At 46.9% G+C, this 25,183-nt stretch overlaps 1 protein-coding gene across 1 annotated transcript in view; it reads left to right on the forward strand.

The window, feature by feature from the left end:
• Positions 1-25,183, forward strand: part of LOC146796614 (interleukin-9 receptor-like) — a 113,300-nt gene that overhangs the window by 50,866 nt on the left and 37,251 nt on the right. Inside the window, exon 3 of the mRNA XM_085630219.1 lies at positions 12,768-12,882. Within this exon, the coding sequence (XP_085486345.1) occupies positions 12,768-12,882 (115 nt within the window). The remainder of the gene's footprint in view (positions 1-12,767; positions 12,883-25,183) is intronic.

Consider the following 25,183-nt stretch of genomic DNA (forward strand, 5'->3'; position numbering starts at 1 on the left):
GGAGTACAATGGCAGTTTTTCACTGCCTTTTCGTGCCGGTCTTTCTGGCACAAAAAGGCAGTCGGAAACTGTCTTTGGGGGCCCCCAGTAGGGCCCCCATGGGTGCAAGGCTGCCGAATGGCGGCTTGGGGGGATCTATGGTGCCCCTCTGTGGATCTCTGCACCCGGTGGCAGGCACCTTGGGGTGCCGGCTACAGGGTGCAGGGATGAACTGCACCCCTGCTTTTCACAATGCAAGCATGCATTCCGCTCGGAATGCATGCTTGCATTGTGAAGTATACGAGTGCGCTGTTCGATCGCATCGTACATGCAGGGCCGTAACCGACGACAGCAGGTCGGTCGGTTACGGCTCCTGACCGATGTCGGATGGACCTGAGTCCGTCCGACATCGGAATCGGCCCCTTATTAGTAATAATAATGGAGGGAGGGCCTTCAAATAATACCCCATAGGGAATATTCTTCAATAAAGGAAATTAATTTAACTATTAAGAAAAAATGTATATATTTTATTTGAAGTTAAAATATATATAACATTATTACATAATTGTTTACCTATTATAACATCGAATATTTAAAAAACATATTTTTTATTGATTTTACAATATCACAAAATGTCATTAGTGTCCAAAGCAGCAATTACCATAAATTATACATAATTCATAAACTGACAAAATGTGAGCTAAAATTCACAGTATAGCCTTAAAATAACCAAAAATATTTCTTATAGAAAAAACAGCATAAATATCACATAAAGTGCTTTGTGAGCTAAAAGTTCCCTAAGGGCAGCCCTAGCCCCTCTCCAGAGAAGGCCTTGGCTACGAGACTCCCTCCATTCTCCTACTAACCCTTCAGACAGGTAATGATGAGAACCCGCGACAGTCGATACAATACATTATACATAATTCATAAGCTGACAAGGTCTGTGCAAAAATTCACCATAAGGCCTTAACAAAAGCATGATTATCCAGCCATAGGTTTGCAAATATTTCTAACGTCCAAAATAGGTTCAAAAAAAATCTATTGTGAAATCACATTCCCTCAGGACAGCTCAAGTCCTTCCCTGCAAAAAAGGCCTCAACTAAAAAAAAGCTCCCTCCCTTTTACTGATCCTTTTACTGATCCTTGTACCACGTAGTAATAGGGGCCCAAATCCTCCGGCCCATACTCTTTTTTTCCGCCCTTTTAGATTATATAGAGGGAGTTCAATATTGTAGACAGCTAACAGCCTTGGTCTTCAGATTGCAAATGTTAGGGGATCGGATCTTAACCATTGCGAAGTGATACAGAGGCGAGCTACTGACATAGCCAAAAATAAAAAATGAGCCTCCCCTTCATCACTCCATCTCTTTGTTGTTCTCAAGCACCCCCAAAATCAGCAAAGTGGGACTAATTAAAACTGGTATACCACTTATCGCCCCCAAAAACCTGCCAATCTCCTGAAAAATATAACCAGACTGGGGCAGGAGAAAAACATGCAGGCTGCCTGCCGACTATAAACCACATCTGTTACATTTACCCCCAAACCTACCACCCCATTTCGCCACTTTTACAGGTGTATGATATAGATTGTAGATTGACATAAAAGGTTGGCTCCTCAAACTACCTGTTAAGAGGACCATATTTGCCAATTGCAATGATTCCTCCATAAAAGACCCATCGGATCCTAATCTGGATTCCCATTTCGAGTTTTGCACCCCAATATCATCGGGACATCCCTGGATTAGTATTTCATAAATCTTATCAATCCGGGAACAGTTTTTCATTGCCTCCACTAATGGTAACTTCATAACTGATTCTGGGTATTTCATGTTCTTGGCAAGAAATTCCCCCAATTGTAGGTATTTAAAAAAATCTCCCCTTACCAATTCACATAACTCTTGCAATTCTAAAAAGAAGCAGAACTGTCCATCAATATTCATATCCCCCAGGGATTTTACCCACCCTATGCGCCCACCTGAATGTTACATGATCTTCAAATATTGGAGGAAGAATTGTTGGATGCCGTAATAGGTGTATAAAAAGTCAATTTAGGGATGCCAAATTTCAGTCTCACCTGTATTCAAACCCTATATGCTGCTTTAAAATTTTTAAAGCTTGTCTTCTTATAGTAGCTAGGATCTAAGATCTTAACCAGACACCCTCTGGCCTCACTCCCCAAGACTAGCTTGTAAATAGTTGGCTTCTCCACTGCGTTCATTTTCCCGGGCTATCCGAAACCAGGATTCCTATATATTGGCGCATACATGCCCAATAATACAAACTGAAGCTGTGGATTGCCCACCCACCACATTCTCTTGGTAAAATCATCCACTTAGCTGCCCTCCTGGATTTGCGATAGCCCCACAAAAATCTAAAACAGGTCCTTTCAAAACTGGACAACCAAAATAAACTAATTTCTAGAGGGATTGTTCTCAAAACATACAGTACTTTGGGTAAAATGGTCATATTTCCAACTCCCTTCTAGTATTATCTAAGATCAGGGCCACATTCAGACCAACAATCTCATCAATGGCGGTTGTAATTTTGACCCCCCAAATAATCAGCTTGAGAGACTACCCACAGATCCCTAAATTGCAGTCCTTCTGTGCATAGAATGTGTGTCTTATTTTCATTCAGTTTATATCCGGACCATGACCCAAACTGCCTAGCCAGGGCTCCGATTTCAGGAAGTGCCCAAGCTAGGTCTGTGGTAACCACCACTATATCTTCAGAATATGCAAGGGCCCTGTACGCCACTGTATTAAGCACCACCGGATCAATATTGGTCTTCCCTACCAATGTTTCTAAGAATGGGTCAATTGATAAAGCAAATAATAGTGGGGAGCATGGGCATCCTTGTCTGGTGCCCCTTGTAATATGGATTGCCTCAGAATCTTGTCCGATTATTAGAATAATGGCCCTGGGTGTACAATACAGCAATCTGCCCAGATAGAGTTGTCACCAAACCCTTTCCACTGTAAGCTTGACCAGAGAAACTGCCACGAGACCCGGTCAAATGCCTTTCGCCGTCCAGTAACATCACCCCCAATGGTGAGCTCGTAGCTTAAGCCCAATCTAACATCATAATTACCTGATGAACATGATCTGTCGTGCTTCTCCCTGGGATGCTGCGAGATGACACTAACAGGACAACAACTTTCCCTAATCGACTAGCATGTATTTTTTTATAGATTTTACCGTCACATTTGAAAAGGGAAATAGGCCTATAAGATCCCGGCAACATTTCTGGCTTCCCTTCCTTTTTAAAGATTATAATATTATTAATTTGCCAAGAGCCCTGTTGTACCACCTGAAAAAAAGTCAACAAAATTCCAGAGGCATATTATTTGGACCAGAGGCCTTTCCCGCAGCTAGAGACTAGCCCGCTTCTTCTATTTCTTTCACAGTTATTGAGGCTGCGAACATCACATCTTCTTCCCTTGTGACCTTAGCCGTGACCAAATCCCTGAGATAATTGCCATACCCATCAGCCAAGGGAGCTATTTGTTGAGTATACAGTTGTTAATAAAAAATCCCTAAACACCCTTAGAATATCTGGAATGGACTCAAACACTTGCCCTGACTGATCTTTAATCGCCACAATCTGTTTTTTCACTTCTTTCTGTCGAATGTGTTTGGCTAATAGCCAGCCCGTGTTTTCTCCCAACTCACAAGATATGGACTTATATTGTTGGAATTTCGCAGCAACATCGGCACCAGAATTCTGAATGATTTTAGCTTTCAAAATCGCTATTCTCTGCTGACTCTCCTGAGCATCTACCCCCCTGGACACTTTACCCATAGTCCCACTTCTGCCACTATCAGCTTCTCATGCCATCTACAAAGACCAGCTTGCTTTATCTTTTGCTGATGAAGAGAGAAACTCCGGGTTTCCCCTCTGGCCCCGGCCTTAAAGGCATTCCAAACAGAACTGGCCAATGCCGTCCCTCAGTACATCTCAAAGAATTCCAAGATCCATTCAGACATATGATCTCTACATACCTGATCTAGCAAGAGCTTCCTCACAAACGTCCAAGACAATTGTTCTCTAATAATACCTGTGACTGCAAGATCTAACACAAGGGGATTATGGTCCGACATTACCCTTGGGTGACTCTTGATCCCTACCTGTCCCTTCATGGTTGTTGAAATAAGAAAAGAATCCAGCTGTATCAATTTGTTATGCGGGATAGAATAAAACATAAATCCTGGTTCAGGTGCCTTTCATTTAGCCTATACATCCAACAAACCATGGTCCACACCAGGCGTTGAAGTGCCTTATAGACACCCGGCTTCTTTCCTCTATAAGGTTGATTCCCCTTAGGATTTTCGTGTATGTCTACATGAATATTTAAATCCCCACAGAGAATTAGGGGGCCAGACCACAGAGTCAGCTCGGTATTCTGAAAATCCAACACCACAGCCTCATCAAAGTTGGAGCGATAGATAGAGCAAATTGTAAACCGGGCACCCCCTGCACCCACCGCACATTCCAAAATGGCCCACCGGCCAAGTTTACCCTCTTTGACTCATTTGCGGGGCAGATCGATTTGTTGGCTAAAATTGCAACCCCTCGAGGTTGACCATTGATGAGTACATGCCAATACTGACAAACCCAAATCTTTCAGCCACCCTGTTTATCCTAGGATATAGGAGTCTCTTGCAGACACACAATGTCAACCTTCATATACCCTAGGCCCCTTGCAACCCTACCCTTCTTATTTCTATCATTGAGGCCACAGATATTAATAGAACAGATCCGAACTTTACCTCCTGCTATACATTACAGAATCAAATAACCATCATTTCCTGCTGCTGCTGCTAATAAACTTATGACGAACTGCGAAATCATTTATCATGAGGCTTACCACCCACTCCATACATGACTACTGTGACATTTGACAAACACATTGTGACTTTTTAAACCCCCCAGACTCACCCCCCACATCCACATCCCGACCCCCTTTGACCCCCCCGGTCCCCTACAACTCCCCCAACTCCCACCACCCTCTTTCCACCCCAACCATCTCAAGAAAAAAATTGGACCACCAAGGTCCTATGATGGAATGTTGTCCCCCCGAATGCCCAGGCCTTCTTGACTACTGTGACATTTGACAAACATACTGTGACTTTTTGAACCCCCAATACTCACCCCCCACATCCACATCCCGACCCCCTCTGACCCTCCCCTGATCCCCCACAACTCCCCCAACTCCCACCCCAACCACCTCAAAAAACATTTTGGACCACCAAGGTCCTATGATGGAATGTTGTCCCCCCGAATGCCCAGGCCTTCTTGACTTTAGAATCTCAGCGCCCCTTAACACAGCCAAAGAAAACCCCCACGCCGATTATCACCATGAGAGAAGGAACAACCAAGAACTATAAAGTATCCTCATACATTATGGCCGGACTTATACACCTTTAACCTATAGTTTGCAAGAATTCTTTAGCCTTAATTTATCACGCCAAACCACTTTCAACTTAGCCAGGTTCATTAAAAAGGCCTGAGCTCCCTTGGCTTGGAGTAGCTGTAGTAACTGAAGTAGACGCCAGCGGCGCTCTAATGTGGAATGGAAAGTATTTGGTCTGACAAAAAATGTGGAGCCTTCAAAGGAGCGCGGCCGATCTAGGCGAGCCATGTTCGAAATTGTCTGGCGCAACAGGAATTTTCCCACATATATAAGGGGCATATTAACAAGGACTTTATCTCCGCTTTTTTGGCTTTAAAAGCCAAAGAAGCGGAGATAAAAATATCGCCCTATCAGCAACAGGGTGATAACATTCAAAATCGCATGTTAGCACCCTTTTTCACTAGCTTCCCTTTGCATCTTTAATGAGATGCAAAGTGGGCGTTCCAGAGCAAAATAATAGGAGAAATGTCGCTAAGCGACATTTCTCCTATTATCAAGCTTCACGCTAACCCTGTTAGAGACAAGAAAAGCAGCGCTAACCACGGTTAACGCTGCTTTTTTACGTCTGCTAATTTTCAGACTTAGCCATGTAATCCAATGGGAGGTGGATTACATGGCTAAATCCACCATGGGCTATCAACAAGGATATCCCTATCCTTGTAGGTTTATCGCTGCATTACCAGCGATAACCTCCCAAAATGCCGCTATCGCTGGATTTTTTATCGTCTAGGTGGTTAGCATTGTTAATAACGCGATAACCAGGCAATATTATCCAGCGATAGCAGGCGTTAAAAAAATTAACGCTAAGCGCCCTTAGCGTTAATTTTCCCTGTTCCTTGTTAATATGCCACCTAAGTATTGCTTTTGGATTGCCCTTTCCTGAAAAGTAGGTGTTTTCTGCTGAAAAGGGAACCCGTGAGCACGTTGAATCTCCTGATCACAATCCCAATAAAATCTAATATTAAATATAATTTAATAATACAATTTAATTCAATTTTTGTTAAAAAAGTTACTTCATTCAACACATAACAAAAAGTAATGCATACTAAATAAAACTGAAAATTTAAGTGGTTGGTATTTTACTTTAAGTTATTCTCCAAGAACTATTATTTATAAATTAAACATTAATATTTAAATTAATTCATTATTTTAAATACATTTGATTCAATGAGTTAATGTGCTGTAACATTTTATTTTATTAGTATAAATATAGCAGTAATATATAGTATAAAAGTATTATTCATTTCTATTTTTATTACAATTTAAAATAATGTTTATGAATAATAAACTTTGAAAAGATTCCCTATAGTTTGCAATGGCTCCCCACCTACATGTGAAAAGATACCAGTAGTAACTTACACTCGTACATTCAGTCTTATATATCTCCGCCACCTGAACTGATGGGTGGAGACATGTAAGTCTACACTTAGGTGCAAATCTACACTCAGTAGTAGTGAATGCCATCAAAGTGTAGATTTAGTCCGAGGTGTAGGAGTAGAGTTACACACGAGTACATTCTCACTTGTAAATGTAACTTTCTCAATAGGACCACAATGTCCATTTCCAGTTCAATCTGTGCTGCCCAGAGACCTGCATCATTGCCTAACTCCACATTCCCTCTCCAGATCCCTTGGTCACATGCATCTCTTGATGTTATTCACCTATTGAATAAGTGTAATTGCCTATATGGCCTAATGGTGACAGTCCTATGTTTGTCCATGCAACATCACCATTCTTGTCAGCAGTATCATGTATTGTATTTTACTCTACCCTTCCAAACACGAACCAGATCTGCATACCACAGACCTGATCTGTAACTCAGTTCTTCTGAAATGGTGCTCAGTGGAGAATCCATTTCTCCCTCACACCTGAAGTGCAACTGACAATCATGGAGAAGGTATTAAGATTCCACATACTGCAGCTGCTGTTTTCTGACCCTACATTGCAGAGTTCTGCTCGGGTATAGCAGTAGGATGGTGTTTGAATGTGTGCATAGAGTTTGTGTTTCATTGCTTCAAGACAGGGATACTTTGGGATGTTTGAATGAATAACTAACTGAGCCTTATTTGAAGAAGGCATTATCCAACTCAGTGATTCCTGGGGAGCATGTGAGGATGTAACAATCTAGGCATGAAACTAAGCAGTGCTCTGTTGGCAGATGTGAGGTGTAATTTATCCTCAGGAGTCAGTACTTGAATGCAGAATTAATCAAAGTGAGGATTGTGAGAGCGAGGTTTTCGACTGTCAGACATGGCCATCCAGATGTTAGCTATTTCTTCATAATTGAGATTCAACTGGACTTCTCAGCGTTGTTGGTGCAAGGTTTAATTCTGGCTCGGATATTCAACAGAAAACCTTCTAAGAGTTTCCAGGTTGGTTTCACATCTTGTTCATCTAGGTGGAGTAGTGACCGTTCTTTCTTGTTTCATTGCTCTCTGATTTCAGGTTTCTGTCTCTTCTTTTGGCTTGTTGTCAGGACAGTCTGGCCTTTGAACTAAACATACTGCTAATTGAAGGCAGAGTTGATTTCCTTACCGAGCTGTGGGGAGTAGTGTATGGTGGGTTCTTAATCTGGAACCGAGATGGGATATAAAAATACTCCATGTTAAAAATCTCCAAGTTAAGGTCAAAGGTCAAGTAAAGACTGGCATGGGATCCAAACTAGGGGCCTGATTTCGATGTCGTTTGGAAACTGTCTTGAATGAATCGGTTACGGAATAGTTTCCAAACTTATCAGGTCCTGTGAGTCTGGATGACCAATTATGATGCCTCCCAGCATTGTTCGGTCGGACTCGCATTGATTTCAATGGAAGCCTGTGTTCAGAACAAGAACACAGGCTTCCATTGAAAAAAGGGGTGGTTGGGGAACATCTTGCACCCCGTGGAGGGCACCGCATGGTGCCTCCCACATTGTGCATGGTTGGGAAGAGGCTCCCTTGGATACCCCCGTGGGCCACATTTGGACGCCTCCGGGTGAAGGGAGGTCTGCAACATCGGCAAAGACCGATTCTGAAAGCTGTTTCAGGAAAACCGAATCGCAACGGCTGTCAGAATTGGTCATCATAATCACTTGTCCGGAAACCGTGTCCATAGAGCTGTACAAATCGACTACGAAAGACTCGGGCTGTCCGGATGCCTTTCGAAACCAATTCGGACTGCTCAAATGGTTTCCGGGCATCCTAATCGGTTGTTGGAAGAACTGTACAATTCGGTAAGAAACAAGGGTTCTGAATCGGATTCGACAGTACTGAATTCCATCCGGAGCCCTTCCTGACAACATCTTAATTGGCCCCTATGAGTGGAAAGGTATATTACATAGAGCACAGGTATTACAGTCTGTATGTTGTTTATTTCCTTCTTGTTGACACACAGATTGAAGTTGCTAATTAGCAGTACTTAGTGGGGTAGTGAGGTAATGTTTAGAGGCAATGAGCCAGGTTAGGTGGAGTTATTATACCGTGAGCCCAGTAAACAAATGCCTTGGAGAAGGAGCAGTTTTGATTACATTTGCAGCCTGAGGCAGCAGGGAATGGCTCCAAGCTGAAGAGATGCGTTCTCGTGCTGCTCTGCTGCTCTGCTCAAGCACCATTAAAATAAGAATTTGAAGGCATCAGATGTAGCTTGCGATGTGCAATTGCCTTTTGAAGAGATGGTAAGGAAGCAGCCGTCTCCTGCAGCAACACAATTCTAAGATGGCATCAGCTTTGACGGGCAAGATACAGCTGGGTGACATTGGAACACTGAGATAACTCAAAAGCAGCTGAGGTCACAGGTTCAAATTGAATTGCTGGGCTTCTTTGCGTCTACTGTCCCACCAGTTGATTCCAGTATGGGAGCTCTAACAGCTAACAGCAATAATGTGTTCAGACTCTCAAACAACAAATTTGGCACTAACTATATGTCTGAGCTGATGGAAGGCCTAGCCTACTATAGAAAAGACAAGAGAGCGGATCTCCCGAGTGATCTGACAAGGTGTCTGCAAGAGCTTAGAGAAGACCTGAGCCCCAAGTTGGAAGGTTCGAGAAACGATGTTGACTCACTGGACAACAGGCTTGTAGACTTAGAGGTAAGATGAACCACAGAACTGCAATTGAGAATGCTTTTCTTTGAATTTTGAGGCAGTGCTGAGCAAGTCTGCATAGACTTACGTATGATGAAAGGAATTGGGGAATTACTCTTTGAAAGAATATTCAGATCTGTGACCTGCTGGATGGAGCACAGCCAGACAGGAGAGCGTGTGGTTCTTCTCTCTTCAAAGTGAAAAGCAAGAAGGGGGAGGCTTGATCGGTTTAATAGAGTGGGTCTGACTAAAGACCCAGGGATGTTTTGGCTGAGTTCCATTATTTTACAGCAAAGGAAGAGATTCTGATAGAGGGGAAGGTTGTGGAGATATCACTTTCCTGGACAATACTTACCAGTTATACCAAGACATCTCGACTGCTAAACTACAAACAAATGTTGTCCCAAAACTTGTTGTCAGGACCAGAAGTGAAATTGATTTGTGGAATTGTTTGTGGAGGCTTCTAAACAAATATCTTAAGCTTGCTACGGGTTACTGATGTAAGTGTGGCAAATTTCACTTCCATTTTACCTTTAATGATTTTGTAATGAGTTGCATTTTGTGGGAGGACAGTATGGTTGTTGGCAACATACTTACATGAACTGGGGAGAGATTAAGAAAATAATATTCTGTCAGAAAGTGGGTAGGTTGTCAAACAGAGACTGATAAAAACCTCCTCATAACAAATGACGCGTGACCACTCCCTTTTCAAATTAGGTCAAGAAGATTATTAAAAAAAATGGAATTGCCTCACTATGGGAAAAATGCACTAATCAAAACCTTTATTGACGCTCAAGAGATCAAGCAATCTGAGAGACACTTTGGGGCATCCCAAAGGTGACTGGACTCTTCCCTTTTGGAGACTGTTATATCAGACACCTTAAAAAACTGAAAGAAATTGACCTTGAGTCACTCAAGAATGGCAACTTCGTGGCTATACCAATTGTAGCTTAAAGAGCTGTGTATATCTAATCCAATGCACCTGTAATCTACAATATATAGCAATGACAACAAGGTTAGTGAAAGTAAGAATCAACAAACACAGGAGCACGATTAGATGTAGTCATTCGATAACACAACTAACTAACCATTACCGCTAACACAATCATACTCCCAACTACATGTTCTGATTGATCCTTGAGAAACTGCAGGATGACCCAGACATCCAAGAGAGACTTCTGATTAAGAAAAAACTGATGGATCTTTAACCTCCATACTGGCACAATGGGGTTGAATGACAAGATCTATTTGACTCTAGCATCAAAACATTACGGTCACAGCCCAATTATTAAACTTCTTTTGTATGATATGTACAATTTCCAGACCACATCATTACACCCACTTCTTGGTTCTTATATGAAACCACTTTGGTAACTTTATAGTAGGTGAATCCACACAATACTATGTTATCACAACTAAGTACCACCAGATTTTTCTAGAGGGGGTACTATTTCCCTTATATATAAAGGGATTTAATTGAAGTATTAAACCTACCATGAATTTTCCATCCCTGGACATACACTATAACACTATATCACCAATCAGCACCCAATTACTAGATATAATGTTGTGAATATTATTAGGGATTAAGTGGCTGAATGTTGACAACTGGGATAACAGAGGGTATTCCACTGCCTTTCCTTCATTTTTAAATAAGGTAACACATTGAAAAAGAAGAAAGCCTCCTCTATTGAGAGTCAAGCAGAGGAAAACCTTTTTATTTTTTTTAAAAACCTTTCTTTTTAAAAATGTTGCTATCCTTGAACAAAAAAACTAGCTCTTGTCTATAAATGAATAGGGGATATAACGATTCCCAAGTCGCAAGGACCATTCCAAGATTCTGAGTGAGCGGCCGCAGGACGTTTTGATATCATAGCCGGTCACTCACAACACACACTAAATGCCAAGCATCACTTCTGGGACCGGGAGCATTGTGGTTGGGTGTGTGCCTCCAAAGTCCTGGTCCCTGAGAACATAGTACTCTCAGGGACTTTGGGATTCTCACTCCATTGCCATCTCACCCAAGTAAATCTTAATTGGCTTGTTCCTCACGGATTAGTCAATCCGAAGCGGGACTTCATCACTAGGGTACCATTTTAATGTCTCTTTTTAATTATTCAACATGCAGTTGGTTTGAGTGTTAGCAGCTCCAAGTTACCCTATATTATGTGTCTGATTATGTTGGAATGTATTAAATTTGCACGCTTATTTACAGCCATTGCAGCTGTCCATTCAGCACATATTGCTGTGATTACATATACCGCATGCCAGTGCATCTTGTGTCACATAAGAAAAAGGCGGTTTATGTCTACAATATTTTAAGACAGTTCATCCTAGGCTGATATTTTTAAATGTTGCCTTTGTCCTCTTTTCTTACAGGTCATGAGGCTCAATGAAATTTATTTAAGATGCAACATTTATTTTTGTTTATCACATATGTTTTGTAACCTAAGGCACAATTTAGTGGCACTTTACAAATAGGATTGGTAAAAAAATCTTAACCTAGTAAATAAGGGTTTACTTTACTCTGGTCCTGAAGAAATGCCTCTGACCTACTAGGCGACTAGGGCATGAAACATGTTGATGACTAAGTGAAATCACTGGCTTATTACTATGGCCATTTGGTTCACCTTCTGTTTTTAACCTTGGCACGGACATCCACCAGGAATAATGCCTATGAAATAGGGATTGCCTGTTACCAATTTTAACCATACCACCACCCAATCTACCAATTCCCCCTCAACTCATATTGAAGGAAACCTACCTGTGCCGATGCAAATACCAGGCATGGGTTGAATAAAAAGGTCTCTGCTGAAGCACCCTGCCTTTGGGGCCAACTGGGTATTGAAGTGCCCGCTCAGCAAAGAAGCAAAAGCCCTATGATGAAGCAATCCACCCTGGAGGGTGAGGGCAATTGCATCCCAAAAACAAGACCTTCCAGGACCAATTGATAAAACTGACTCCACCATTTCGATTTTAAATACAATGGCGTGGCGGAACAGCTCACTATGTGTATCTGTGAATTGTTCTCCAGGTAGGGTGTGTGCTGGACGGCATTAAAGAATTCCTCTCCTTCCCCACTTTGGTTTTATAGTGTCACTGAGGATAAAATGTACTGAATTAAATAGCGATGTACAGACAGAAGAAGCACATAAATGTTGGAGCCAAAGGTCTATATTAGTCAGTAACGGCCCTTGTTGCCTACAATGGAGCTCTCAACATTCCAATGTTCTAATTTACATTATCTGTCCAGGAGCACTACTGAAGCTGTTAAAGTGTTCACACGTGTAAACAAAATTGTCTTTTCTTTTCAGCAACTCGGTTTGGTACAATTGACTGCCATGTGAACTACATATACAGAATGGATTGCACATGGGTTAAAGGTGAAGATGCAGGACCGGGACCTTTTTACCTGTATGCTCAGAACATGTAAGTTTCACCATAAGATGTGTTGCTCCTATTTCTTACATTAATATGTATCTTCTCCTGCACTGTAATTGGGTAATCTTTTTTCCGGAGTCTCATGGCAACCATTGGTCATTGCACTCCAATGTTTACCACTGGTGTCCTGGGGCTTTACCTTACAGTTGGGCCCAAAATTGAGCATCAAGTACAATTCTTCAGCACTTGATCCCCAGGGTGGCAGAGGTCCAAGGCTTTCTCAAGCAGGTAGTATGGGCTGGAAATACAGAACCTAATGAGACACATAAAAGCTATTAATAAGTATTTGGCCAGTGAGTGGTTTTTCATAAGAGATAAAGGGGCTGATTAGGAATTCGAAGACCCGTCCTCCGAATCGAGAACTGTCCCAGGGAACATCGCTTACTTTGGCAGGAATATTCTTTTAATTTTCAAATGCAACTTCCCAAAGTAGGAATTGGTTTTTGAACAAAAAAGTAATGCCCCTTCACACCATGGGAGATGTCTCTGCAGTGACGGACAGTGAAAACTGACCATTTGACCAGCCAATCTAATTCAGGTAAGCAGTCAAATGGCCATACCTCCAATAGCCCTTACTCTGTCAGAGGTGTATGTCAGCGGCAGAGACAGAGTAGTCTCCAACACTGACATAATGAAGTTACACCTAACTCTAAGGGGGGTGGGTGGAACTTCGGCTTGGTGGAGAGGGTACTTCGACAAATTCTAAACCAGGCCCAAAGTAATATACTTCCACAAGCACAACATAATACTGTATGCAAAAGGTCAGATGGCAGAATTACAGTACACACTTACTAAAATAACCACTACTGGTTCAGGGAATCAGCTGGTATAAGTAGAAGCTGTTCCCAGTACTAAGGGAGTGTATAAAACAGTCAGTGCAAGTTAGGGCTCATTGTCTTCCTGGTTGGTAAAGATCTTCTTAATCCCTATAGGTTCCCCACCTATTCCTCCCTCAAGAAATATGTTTATGTTCATTTCATTGTAGAACATGACTAGTCCCCAAAGTTACAGTCCTTCCCCAATTACACTCCCTTGCACTGTACTTAAGACTTGATTCACCAAAAGCTTTTTGGAGTTTGTAAAGGCCATATGTAGTTCACAAACCTTTGGCCAGCCATCTCCACCTCTGATGTTCCTATATTTTCTATGCTGAGATCTCCGGGTGGCAGAACTTTCTATGTTCCTTGTCCCAAAACTAGCAGCTAGAAGTTTGGAGTCATCAACTACAATCCTGGCGCTTTTTGGTGGGGAATTAGAAGCCTGATGTACAAACATTTTTAACAGTCGCTAACATTCCCTCGTTGCTAAATTAGAGGGTTTGCAATCACGAATAAGCATTTTTGGATTTACTAAACCCATTTACTGGTTCAGAAAAGTCTTTCTGAATTGTTAAATGGGATAAGAAATGGATTCCAAATCACAATTTGGAAAGAGCATATAGTGGGTGTTTTTTCCTATTTGCGATTCATAACCTGATGAATCAATGGTTTGTGACTGTGATTCCAGTAGCAAACTATTGAAAACTTAGTATATTTTGGTATAAGTTTCAGAGGGAGTAGTGAGTGGTACAAGGGATCACCGCCAACCCTCACTGACACTTAAAAAAAACTTTAAAAAAAGGTTTAATTTTAAAAAAACAATCACAGGAATGGTGGTGGTGTGCTGACCCTCACTAATCGCCATCAACGTGATTTTGACCAATTGTAGAGAGTCACAAATTGAAAGCGAAGGCAATCTGCAACTTGCAAAGATTCTTTTTTTCGCGAATCGACCTATTAGTACATATGTCAATTTGCAAACTCAGATTCCATTTGTGAAAAAATTGGTGCACAATTTGTCATTACTTTTTTACAAATGGAATACATCATGCCTTGGGTAGGAAATTCCATGTGCTTTTTGGTGTCTTGCCATAATATCATATCCCTAAAATATTGCCCGCCAGTAATATTGAGTCCTAAATATTGTTTCATTAAAGTCCCTAATAGTAAACCTAGACAAGGCACAATGTTTTTGTAAACCATATTCTGACATACAACACTTTCTTTAATTAAGGCATTCAGTGCTTAGATCATCTTGCCCCCCCGAACATTCTCAAAATGGTGGTTTCAGTGGTTGATCCCATTGTGAATAGCCTACTCAATGAATCTCTTGATCAGGCAGTGATTTCTTCTTGATGAAAGCATGCTCTTTTACTCCCCCTACTTAAGAAGCCCTCTGCTGAGCCGAAGAGTTTGAGCACTTTTAGACCCATCTCACTTCTTTCCACTGTGGCAAAGCTGGAGGAAAAACTGTTATTAGACAGCTTATACTCTTTCTGTAGGAAAAACTCACAATCAGGTTTTCGTCATGGTTATAAAGCATTGAGACCGCTCTTCTTGAGGTCTCTGAGTATATTAAATATAATCTTGACCAAAACTCCCCGGTTATGGTAATGCTTTTAGATATTTTTGTGGTGTTTGATAGGTCTCTCATGCTATTCTTCTTGGGAGACTGGATGGGTAGGGGTATTACTGATCACGCCCTGTCATGGTTTAAATCTGGGAAACAACCCTAACAACGTGGACATCACAACGTGATGCCGTTACAACGCGGTCATTACAACGACCGCGTAGTAACCACGCAATGCCATTACTATGCAAGTCGTTACATCGACTTGCGGTAGATGGTGTGCTAACATTAGAAATAGTAAGGTTTACTATTCCAACACCTTCCCTACTGTTACGTTGGTTGGAGTTGGAATAGTAAATTATACATTTCTAATGTCAGCGTGCCATCTACTGCAAGTCAATGTAACGACTTGCATAGTAATGGAATTGCGTGGTTACAATGCGGTCATTGTAACAACCGCGTTGTAATGGCATGCGGAGTAATGGCTCGTGATGTAAAGAGTCATATTCTTTAAAAAAAAAAAAAAATATATATATATATATATATCACCCTTGGCCAATATATTGTGGAGTCTTTAGGAGTAGTTTCCTAGGTGGATGACATGCAACTTTTGGCTTTCATGAAAATGTTCCTTCCTCATTGAGCTCTTTTAAGTCTTGTCTTGGATCTGTCTTGGACTGGATGAATACCAATTTCTTAAAGCTGAACTCAGGCAAAACTGAGATTCTTTTCTTTGGTACCAAATCTATCCCTGGCTCTAACCTCTGGTGGACATCAGAGATGGAGCCTAACCCATGTCCTTCCCCAGTGATAAGGAATCTGGGGGTCAATTTTGATGTTGAGCTCACTTTTGAACCTCAGATTAAAGCATTGTCCAGTTCTTGTTTTTTGATCCTGAGATCCTTGAGTCGTATGCTACATTTTCCTCCCATGGAACAGCAAAAACCTATCGTACATGCCTCGATCACCTCCAAATTGGAATATTCTAACAGTCTGCACCTCGGGCTCCCTGCTTTTCTTGTTCAGCGTCTTCAGACTATTCAAAACGCTGCCGCCCATTTGATCCTCAAAATCCCTCCCTGGGGTTTGAAATCAAGCCATTTGAGACAGCTTCATTGGTACCGATTAACAGAAGGATCCTGTTAAGTTGTAGTTGTCGTCATAAATTACCACAAGGAGATGGCAGATAGGTGGAAGAAGTTAGGTCTTTGTTCGCCAATACACGCAGCCCAGGAAACCGTGGCGATCAGGTCCGGAGATCCCAGCACAACTGTCGACCTCCGAACCTAAACACCAGAACCTGGAACCTACATACAAGAGCATTCCAATAGAGAATACAACACATCCTCCCTCTTAAACACCAAACACAAAAGCTCCAAAATAAAGTAATAATAAGCTAAAATAAACAAACCCAAAACAAATAATAATAACAACAAGAAGTCCTACCAGTAATGGGGAACAGGAAAGACACTTACGTTATCATCTGACATTTTGAACTAAACAAGAAATCAAACCTAACACAATAAATCAATGTAATACATAGGTGCCAATTCCGATCCGGTAAAAACCGGGTACGAACCGTCGGACGGAGCCTTTTCTCCGTCCGACTCGTACCCGGTGCGAAATCCATCCGAAAATGCAAGTACGATTCATACGGAAACACCATTTCCGTACGATTCGAACAAAACACCGACCGAACAGAAACTAAACACAATTCCGATCCTGAAAGGAGCCGACGTGACGTCGGTACGCATCCAGCCTACGTTTCACGAACCAGGAAGTACGATTCGAACCGACGTCATCCCGCACGGAAAATATTTACCGGCTGCCAAAAACTGCCGGGAAATCAGGACGACACACGCAAGGAGCAGCTGGACGCGACGAACAGACATGGACCCGAACCTACGTGCCATCCCTGCCCTCCTAGCAGTCCACCTGGCGTACAGGAACCGACGCAGACGCCGCAGAAGGTCAGCACAACAACCAGGGGCAAAGGGGGGGGCAGGGGCAGGACACACAACACCAACACATGGTACCAAATCACACATGGCCTGGACATACCTGACCATCAGGGCCTGGTCACTTCCAGGGGGTGGGGGCAAGGCCAGCAACGCAAGCGTCCGCCACAACGGAAGTGGATGGTCACGCGAACCGGTACGTACCCTACCCAGGCCGCAAGAGCGTGGGTACGGAACGTACCACGCGTCCCCCTACGTCACTCCAACAATAGCGGTACGGCCCGTACCCACGTCAGAAAGGCCTTGGTACAGCTCGTACCAGCATTGCTGGGGTCATGTAGGGGTACGCGTGGTACGACCCGTAGCCACGCCCCCAAGGCCTGTGTACGGTGCGGACCCCACGGCCCGCAACAATGGTGGGACGCACCGTACCCACACACCAAAGGCATGGGTACGGCCCGTACCCAGGCACGCAGAGCGTGGGCAGGGGTATGTACGGACCGTACCCCCACCCGTGGAAGTACGGCCCGTACCCCCACCCGTGCATGTACGCCCCGAACCCCCACTCGTGTATGTACGCCCCGAACCCCCACCCGTGTATGTACGCCCCGAACCGCCACCCGTGTATGTACGCACCCAAGCGCCACCCGTGTATGTACGCCCCGAACCCCCACCCCACCCTGGTATGTACGCCCCGAACCCCCACCCGTGTATGTACGCACCCAAGCGCCACCCGTGCATGTACGCCCCGAACCCCCACCCCACCCTGGTATGTACGCCCCGAACCCCCAGCCGTGTATGTACGCACCAAACCCCCACCCGTGTATGTACGCACCAAACCACCACACCAGCCGTGTATGTACGCACCAAACCCCCACCCCAGCCGTGTATGTACGCACCGAACCACCACCCGTGTATGTACGCACCGAACCACCACCCGTGTATGTACGCCCCCGAACCCCCACCCCAGCAGAGTATGTACGCCCCGAACCCCCACCCGTGTATGTACGGACCGAACCCCCACCCCAGCCGTGTATGTACGCACCAAACCACCACCCGTGTATGTACGCCCCCTAACCCCCCCCAGCCGTGTATGTACGCACCGAACCACCAGCCGTGTATGTACGCACCAAACCCCCACCCCAGCCGTGTATGTACGCACCGAACCACCACCCGTGTATGTACGGACCGAACCCCCACCCCAGCAGAGTATGTACGCCCCGAACCCCCACCCGTGTATGTACGGACCGAAACCCCACCCCACTCGTGTATGTACGCCCCGAACCCCCACCCGTGTATGTACGCCCCGAACCGCCACCCGTGTATGTACGCACCCAAGCGCCACCCGTGTATGTACGCCCCGAACCCCCACCCCACCCTGGTATGTACGCCCCGAACCCCCACCCGTGTATGTACGCCCCGAACCGCCACCCGTGTATGTACGCACCCAAGCGCCACCCGTGTATGTACGCCCCGAACCCCCACCCCACCCTGGTATGTACGCCCCGAACCCCCACCCGTGTATGTACGCACCCAAGCGCCACCCGTGCATGTACGCCCCGAACCCCCACCCCACCCTGGTATGTACGCCCCGAACCCCCAGCCGTGTATGTACGCACCAAACCCCCACCCGTGTATGTACGCACCAAACCACCACACCAGCCGTGTATGTACGCACCAAACCCCCACCCCAGCCGTGTATGTACGCACCGAACCACCACCCGTGTATGTACGCACCGAACCACCACCCGTGTATGTACGCCCCCGAACCCCCACCCCAGCAGAGTATGTACGCCCCGAACCCCCACCCGTGTATGTACGGACCGAACCCCCACCCCAGCCGTGTATGTACGCACCAAACCACCACCCGTGTATGTACGCCCCCTAACCCCCCCCAGCCGTGTATGTACGCACCGAACCACCAGCCGTGTATGTACGCACCAAACCCCCACCCGTGTATGTACGGACCGAAACCCCACCCCAGCCGTGTATGTACGCACCAAACCACCACCCGTGTATGTACGCACCAAACCACCACCCCAGCCGTGTATGTACGCACCAAACCACCACCCGTGTATGTACGCACCAAACGCCCACCCGTGTATGTACGCACCAAACCACCACACCAGCCGTGTATGTACGCACCAAACCCCCACCCCAGCCGTGTATGTACGCACCGAACCACCACCCGTGTATGTACGCACCGAACCCCCCCCCAGCCGTGTATGTACGCACCGAACCACCACCCGTGTATGTACGGACCGAACCCCCACCCCAGCAGAGTATGTACGCCCCGAACCCCCACCCGTGTATGTACGGACCGAACCCCCACCCCAGCCGTGTATGTACGCACCAAACCACCACCCGTGTATGTACGCACCAAACCACCACCCCAGCCGTGTATGTACGCACCAAACCACCACCCGTGTATGTACGCACCAAACGCCCACCCGTGTATGTACGCACCAAACCACCACACCAGCCGTGTATGTACGCACCAAACCCCCACCCCAGCCGTGTATGTACGCACCGAACCACCACCCGTGTATGTACGCACCGAACCCCCACCCCAGCAGAGTATGTACGCCCCGAACCCCCACCCGTGTATGTACGGACCGAACCCCCACCCGTGTATGTACGCACCAAACCCCCACCCGTGCATGTACGCACCGAACCTGCTATAAGAATGGGGTGTGCAAAACACCCCCAGCAGTGCCCAGACACAGGAGGGGTGGGTGCAGGGTCCTCCCAGCAGTGCCCAGACACAGGAGGGGTGGGTGCAGGGTCCTCCCAGCAGTGCCCAGACACAGGAGGGGTGTGTACCTATCACTCCCAGCAGTGCCCAGACACAGGAGGGGTGGGTGCAGGGTCCTCCCAGCAGTGCCCAGACACAGGAGGGGTGGGTGCAGGGTCCTCCCAGCAGTGCCCAGACACAGGAGGGGTGTGTGCCTATCACTCCCAGCAGTGCCCAGACACAGGAGGGGTGTGTACCTATCACTCCCAGCAGTGCCCAGACATCGGACAATATACCCCATCAACAAGTTCAGTGACCTACAAGGGTGATACCCCAGATGCAGGCGGAGCCATCGCTGAGCCAGCATGGCTATATTGAAAGGCAACCCTCACACATCCAGGAAATGTAGACACAGCACAGCACAGCATTTGGGAGACACCCTGCAGGAAAAATGGCCTGGGCCACAGAGGACGGAACACACCTTGGGACAATGTCACCATACAGTGAGAGCAAACATGACCAAATACCATTTGCAGAGACCTTTGTGATGGCACGCAGATGGCAGGGTACACCCCATGAGCAGCACACTCCAACATTTCACAGACCCCTAACACATTATCACCACCCCAACGCAGGGAGCACCAGCACCAACAGCAAGTCCAGGAAAGCATCAGTGTGCAAAACAAAAAGAAAAGGCTTTATTCAGCAGGAAAATATATCAGAGAAAATGTCCACTATGTACAAGGGCCATGGGCCAGCCCAGCAGCAATGTCCGGGGGGGGGGTACACATCGGGACGTGTGTCCCCTAGCTTGCCTGCACAGTTCACAAGTCCATTTCATCCACAGAAGAGGGGGCATCAGGGGGGAGGGTGGAAACAGGCACCGCAGGGACAGGAGGGGAAAGGGTAGGTGTTGTGGGTGCAGGGAGGGATGAATCTGCCACAGGGGGGGTGCCAGCGCCAAAGGTGGAGGACAGAATGGCGCTGCACACGTCGGCAAGTTCCCCCAGCGACTCCCCCGTACCCAATCCAACCACAGGCCCCAAGGAGGGGGGGGGGGCAAAGGGATGGGTCGCAGCGCCACTGGGGGAGGGTGTGGACAGGGTGGGGGACTCAACTCCCCTGGCCGGGTCCCGCCTCCACCGCTTGCGGGGTGGTGTCATCCTGGGGCTGGGGGGCACACTCGCAGTGGATGATGCTGTCACTGACTGTTGGCCAGGAGAGCTAAGGGGAGTGGATTTGGAGGGAGTGGGTTGTGTGGAATGCGGACTCCCACTGTGGCTGCGTGTTCTACGTTTCCCCCCCGACCCAGTGGGTGTGCCTTCCTCACCCTGTGTGTGCGTGACAGGAGGTGTGCGCTTCGACTTCCCTGGTGGTGTGGTGCCTGTGTCTGTTGGGGTGCGTGCACGCTGACGTCTGGATGTGCGTGGGACAGGCACGGGAGTGGGAATTGTGGATGGGGCAGGGGTAGGGGGTGTTACGCAGCGCTGCAGGAGATCCAGTGCTGCAGTCAGTGTGGAGTCTATGGACCTCAGCAACTGCCGTTGGTCAGACTGCGCAGCCGACATGCCCTCCATGTATGCCTCCATCTGGGTCAGCACCTGGGTGTGGGCATGGAGGACATTTAGCATCGCAGTCTGACCAACCTGCAACTGCCTCAGGATGTCCACAGACTCCGCACTCACCGCAGCAGTGGTGACAGGGGCAGGGGGTGCGGTGCCTGGCAGGAAGGAGACATGTGGGGACCGAGCACGGAGGGAAGGGCCACGAGCATGTGGGAGGCCGGTGATGGAACCTGAGGTGGCGGGGGGATGTGGAGGGCTGCCATCAGCTGGGGGGGCAGACTCCGCCACCTCTGGGAGCTCAGCCTCGGACCCGTCTGCGTCATAGTCTGTGTTGGCAGTCAACAGGTCCTCCGCCTCACTCCCTTCGGCCTCCGTGCCACTCCATGTGCCAGACAGGACAGCACTGCTGGTACTGGTGCTCAATCTCTCCTCCCGGTCCGTGCTAGTGTCTCCTTCCGTGTCCCCCGGCGATGCTGTGGGCAAGGTGAAGAGACAGGAGAAAATCAGACACCTGTACACTTATGTCACATGAGTCAAATATACATAGGTCACATTGCATAGCCTGAAAAGCAACAGGAGTAACACCTACAAAACAATGTACACATGTAGGCCATGGAACACACAGTTTTTCTACCCACCATGCCACTGAGACACAATGGAGATCATGACACAACAGCAAATCACTGCACCTGAAATTTTAGAGAGGAGTCAGCCTCTGGGGACAAATGTGCACAGCACCTGCACCACACTGCGTCGTCAAAAAGGGATGAGCATGAATCATATCCATTTACTCTTGCCGCATGCTGCAAAGGCAATACATGAAACCAGGCCACACATGACAGGGTCACTGCACCTTGAGCGTATGTCCAGTCAAACATCACACACAGGCTAAACCCAGCAAGGAGGATGAAGCTTCTGACATGTAGGCCTTGTACGCACAAACCACCCACACCTGAGACAATCTCATTGAGACGGAGAAAGTATGTACACCTCTTACTCTGGGATGGAAACACATGGCCTCCACTAATTCATGACTGTAAACACACAGCCCCTGGTGGCCATGTCCACACATCATTGACAGGCAAACATCATCAGATTGTCTCAACAACACACACAGGTAATGCCCACTGTGAGTATGCACAAGCAAAATGGGTCCCCCTGTACAGTGGACACATGTAGCAACCTGTAGGTCCTAACAGTTGAGCCCAGGGTACAATGCCACCCTACGCAACCCATGGCAAAGACACAGTGAATGGCCATATTGTTGGATGACGCACATGATACCTAGGAAGAGGTGCCCCAGGGCACAGTAGTGCCCACACTCCTCCATGGTCCAGGATGGACATGACTGCAAATTAAGCAACCGTCCCTGCACTTAGCAGGCCTCCCACTCAGGCACATCATGTCAGAGGGCACACAATTGGACATGCATGCTGGAAGGCTGTACATTTTGGAGACACACCCCTATGTCGTGATTCACAATCAGTGCCAAGTGACATGGACACCACAATGACTGAAATTGGCCATGGCACACGCAAGGTCCCCATACCTGTGGCACATCACCCCCACACATGATGCTGATAGCATAGGGCACCTGCATGAACTGCCTGCATAAATAACCTTGTGCAAGAGTGGCGACAGACCAGGGAACACATTGCAAGGAGGGGAAGGGAGGGAGTGAGAACAGCACTGTGCTACTTTGTGGAGAAGTTGACGCACTGCACAATCAAACCCTGGCAGTGTATCCATGCAACTGCACACTTACATTGGCTGGGGACACACAACTGACACACATGTACCTACCCCCTTCCTGCTGCTGCCTCTCCTGTAGGCGCCTGTCCATATCGGGGAAGACCACCGCCAGCACACGCTTCTGGATGTGGGTCAGACGACGGCGGCCACGGTTCTTACGGCTCTCAGGTGAGTCCCCCAGCAGGAGCCGTGCAATCCTCCTCGTCCAGCACCGGATGTCCTGCCAGCGTTTCCTCACCTGAGACAGGCTCCGCCTCCGACCCTCTGTACCCCTCACGGCACTGACGGCTTCCCTCCAGATCTCCCCCTTGGCAATGGCGCCTACCTGTGAGGATGCAAAAGAGAGAATACATTAATCCACATGAGCAAAGACACAGAGACACACATATAGAACAATCCTCATTATGAACAGGCCATGGTATGCATGCAACTAATTGCACCTTTGTCATAGGGACATTATCCACTGTGGAAGGCCAAATGCACTACGTGCCAGTGGAAGCACACGGGTGGCATGAGGGGTACCACACACTCACTGACCAGGGATCACACTGTGCCTCACAGGCTACACCAGGATTATGTACAGCACCTCACAGCAGTCACCTGCCCCAGCACACTGATGCTACCTCAGCAGAGTACACAGACACACACAGGTACAGGACAATCACATGGCATTGCCAACTGCGGGTACACACCTCACTCTGCCCATGTGCCAGTAGACGGGGGTGTCACAGGTGTGGGGCTGGCTCAGCACGGCATGCACACAGCACTGCTCCCTGCTCACATCCGATGGCCAGGCCATATCCATCCCTCATGCTGCTTGTGTGCAACACTCCCCATATGCACTCACCCACATGACAGGGGACTAACACACACACCAATGTGCAGGGGACGAACACGGCCTTTGGACACTCACAGCACAGGTACACTGAACAAACACACATCCATGGGTACTGACACCTGTCACACTGGGGGGAACACAGGATCACATCAGGACTGTGGAAACAACATCCCCAGGAGGAGTATGCAGGCAGAATGTGGCATGCACCTTGCATTCATTGTCACAGTAGGCACTATGCAAGTGAGGAGTGCACACAGGAAACACAGCATGCTCTGCATGGGTGACATGAGGCCTTCCACACCCTGGGACCCACTCCAAACAACAGTGCATGTCTGTCACACATGGACACAATGCCAGAAGTCACTGTCACACAAAAGGGGCACAGTCTAAGCTAGTGGAGTCTGCACTCACCTGAACCCCTGGTCGACCATACAGGCTCTGGAACTGTGGGAGGATCACATCTATCAGGGCAAGGTTCTCCTCCTGGGTGAATGGCTGTGACCTCTCCACAGTCCTGGACATGGTGCCAGAGGAATCACTATCAGCAGCAGTGGTCAGGGATGAATGGATGTGCAGGCAAGTGCTCTCTCATGGGACCTGGCTGCCTTATATATGCCTGGCTGGCCTGTTCATGTATAGGAGTACAGATTGATTGGTCAGTCACATTAGCATCCTACGTTTCATCCAATCCCTTCAAACCTACCCCAGTGTGTGGCTTTGCATGGTTTCAGTTTTGATAATGATGTCAAGTCAACATCCACATTGCAACAATGTAGATTCTTTCAAACTGACTTCTGCTGTGCACCTGGTGCTCAAATTCAAAAATTTAACTCAGTCTCCATGGCAACCATCAGGCATTTAGGCCCTTATACTTGTCCCTCATGTGTCCCCTATGTGTTTTCATACATTTACACACAGGTACGGTGCGTTCCACGCCCTAGGGCACCCCACAAGCAGTGATACCGACCGTACATGCGCTTGTACGGTCCGGATCACAATATGGGCGCTGGCGTATGCGTACGCCACAGTAGTACGGACTGGACACGCGCTTGTA

The sequence above is a fragment of the Triturus cristatus genome, chromosome 10 (assembly GCF_964204655.1).
Source record: "Triturus cristatus chromosome 10, aTriCri1.1, whole genome shotgun sequence".
Lineage (NCBI taxonomy): Eukaryota > Metazoa > Chordata > Amphibia > Caudata > Salamandridae > Triturus > Triturus cristatus.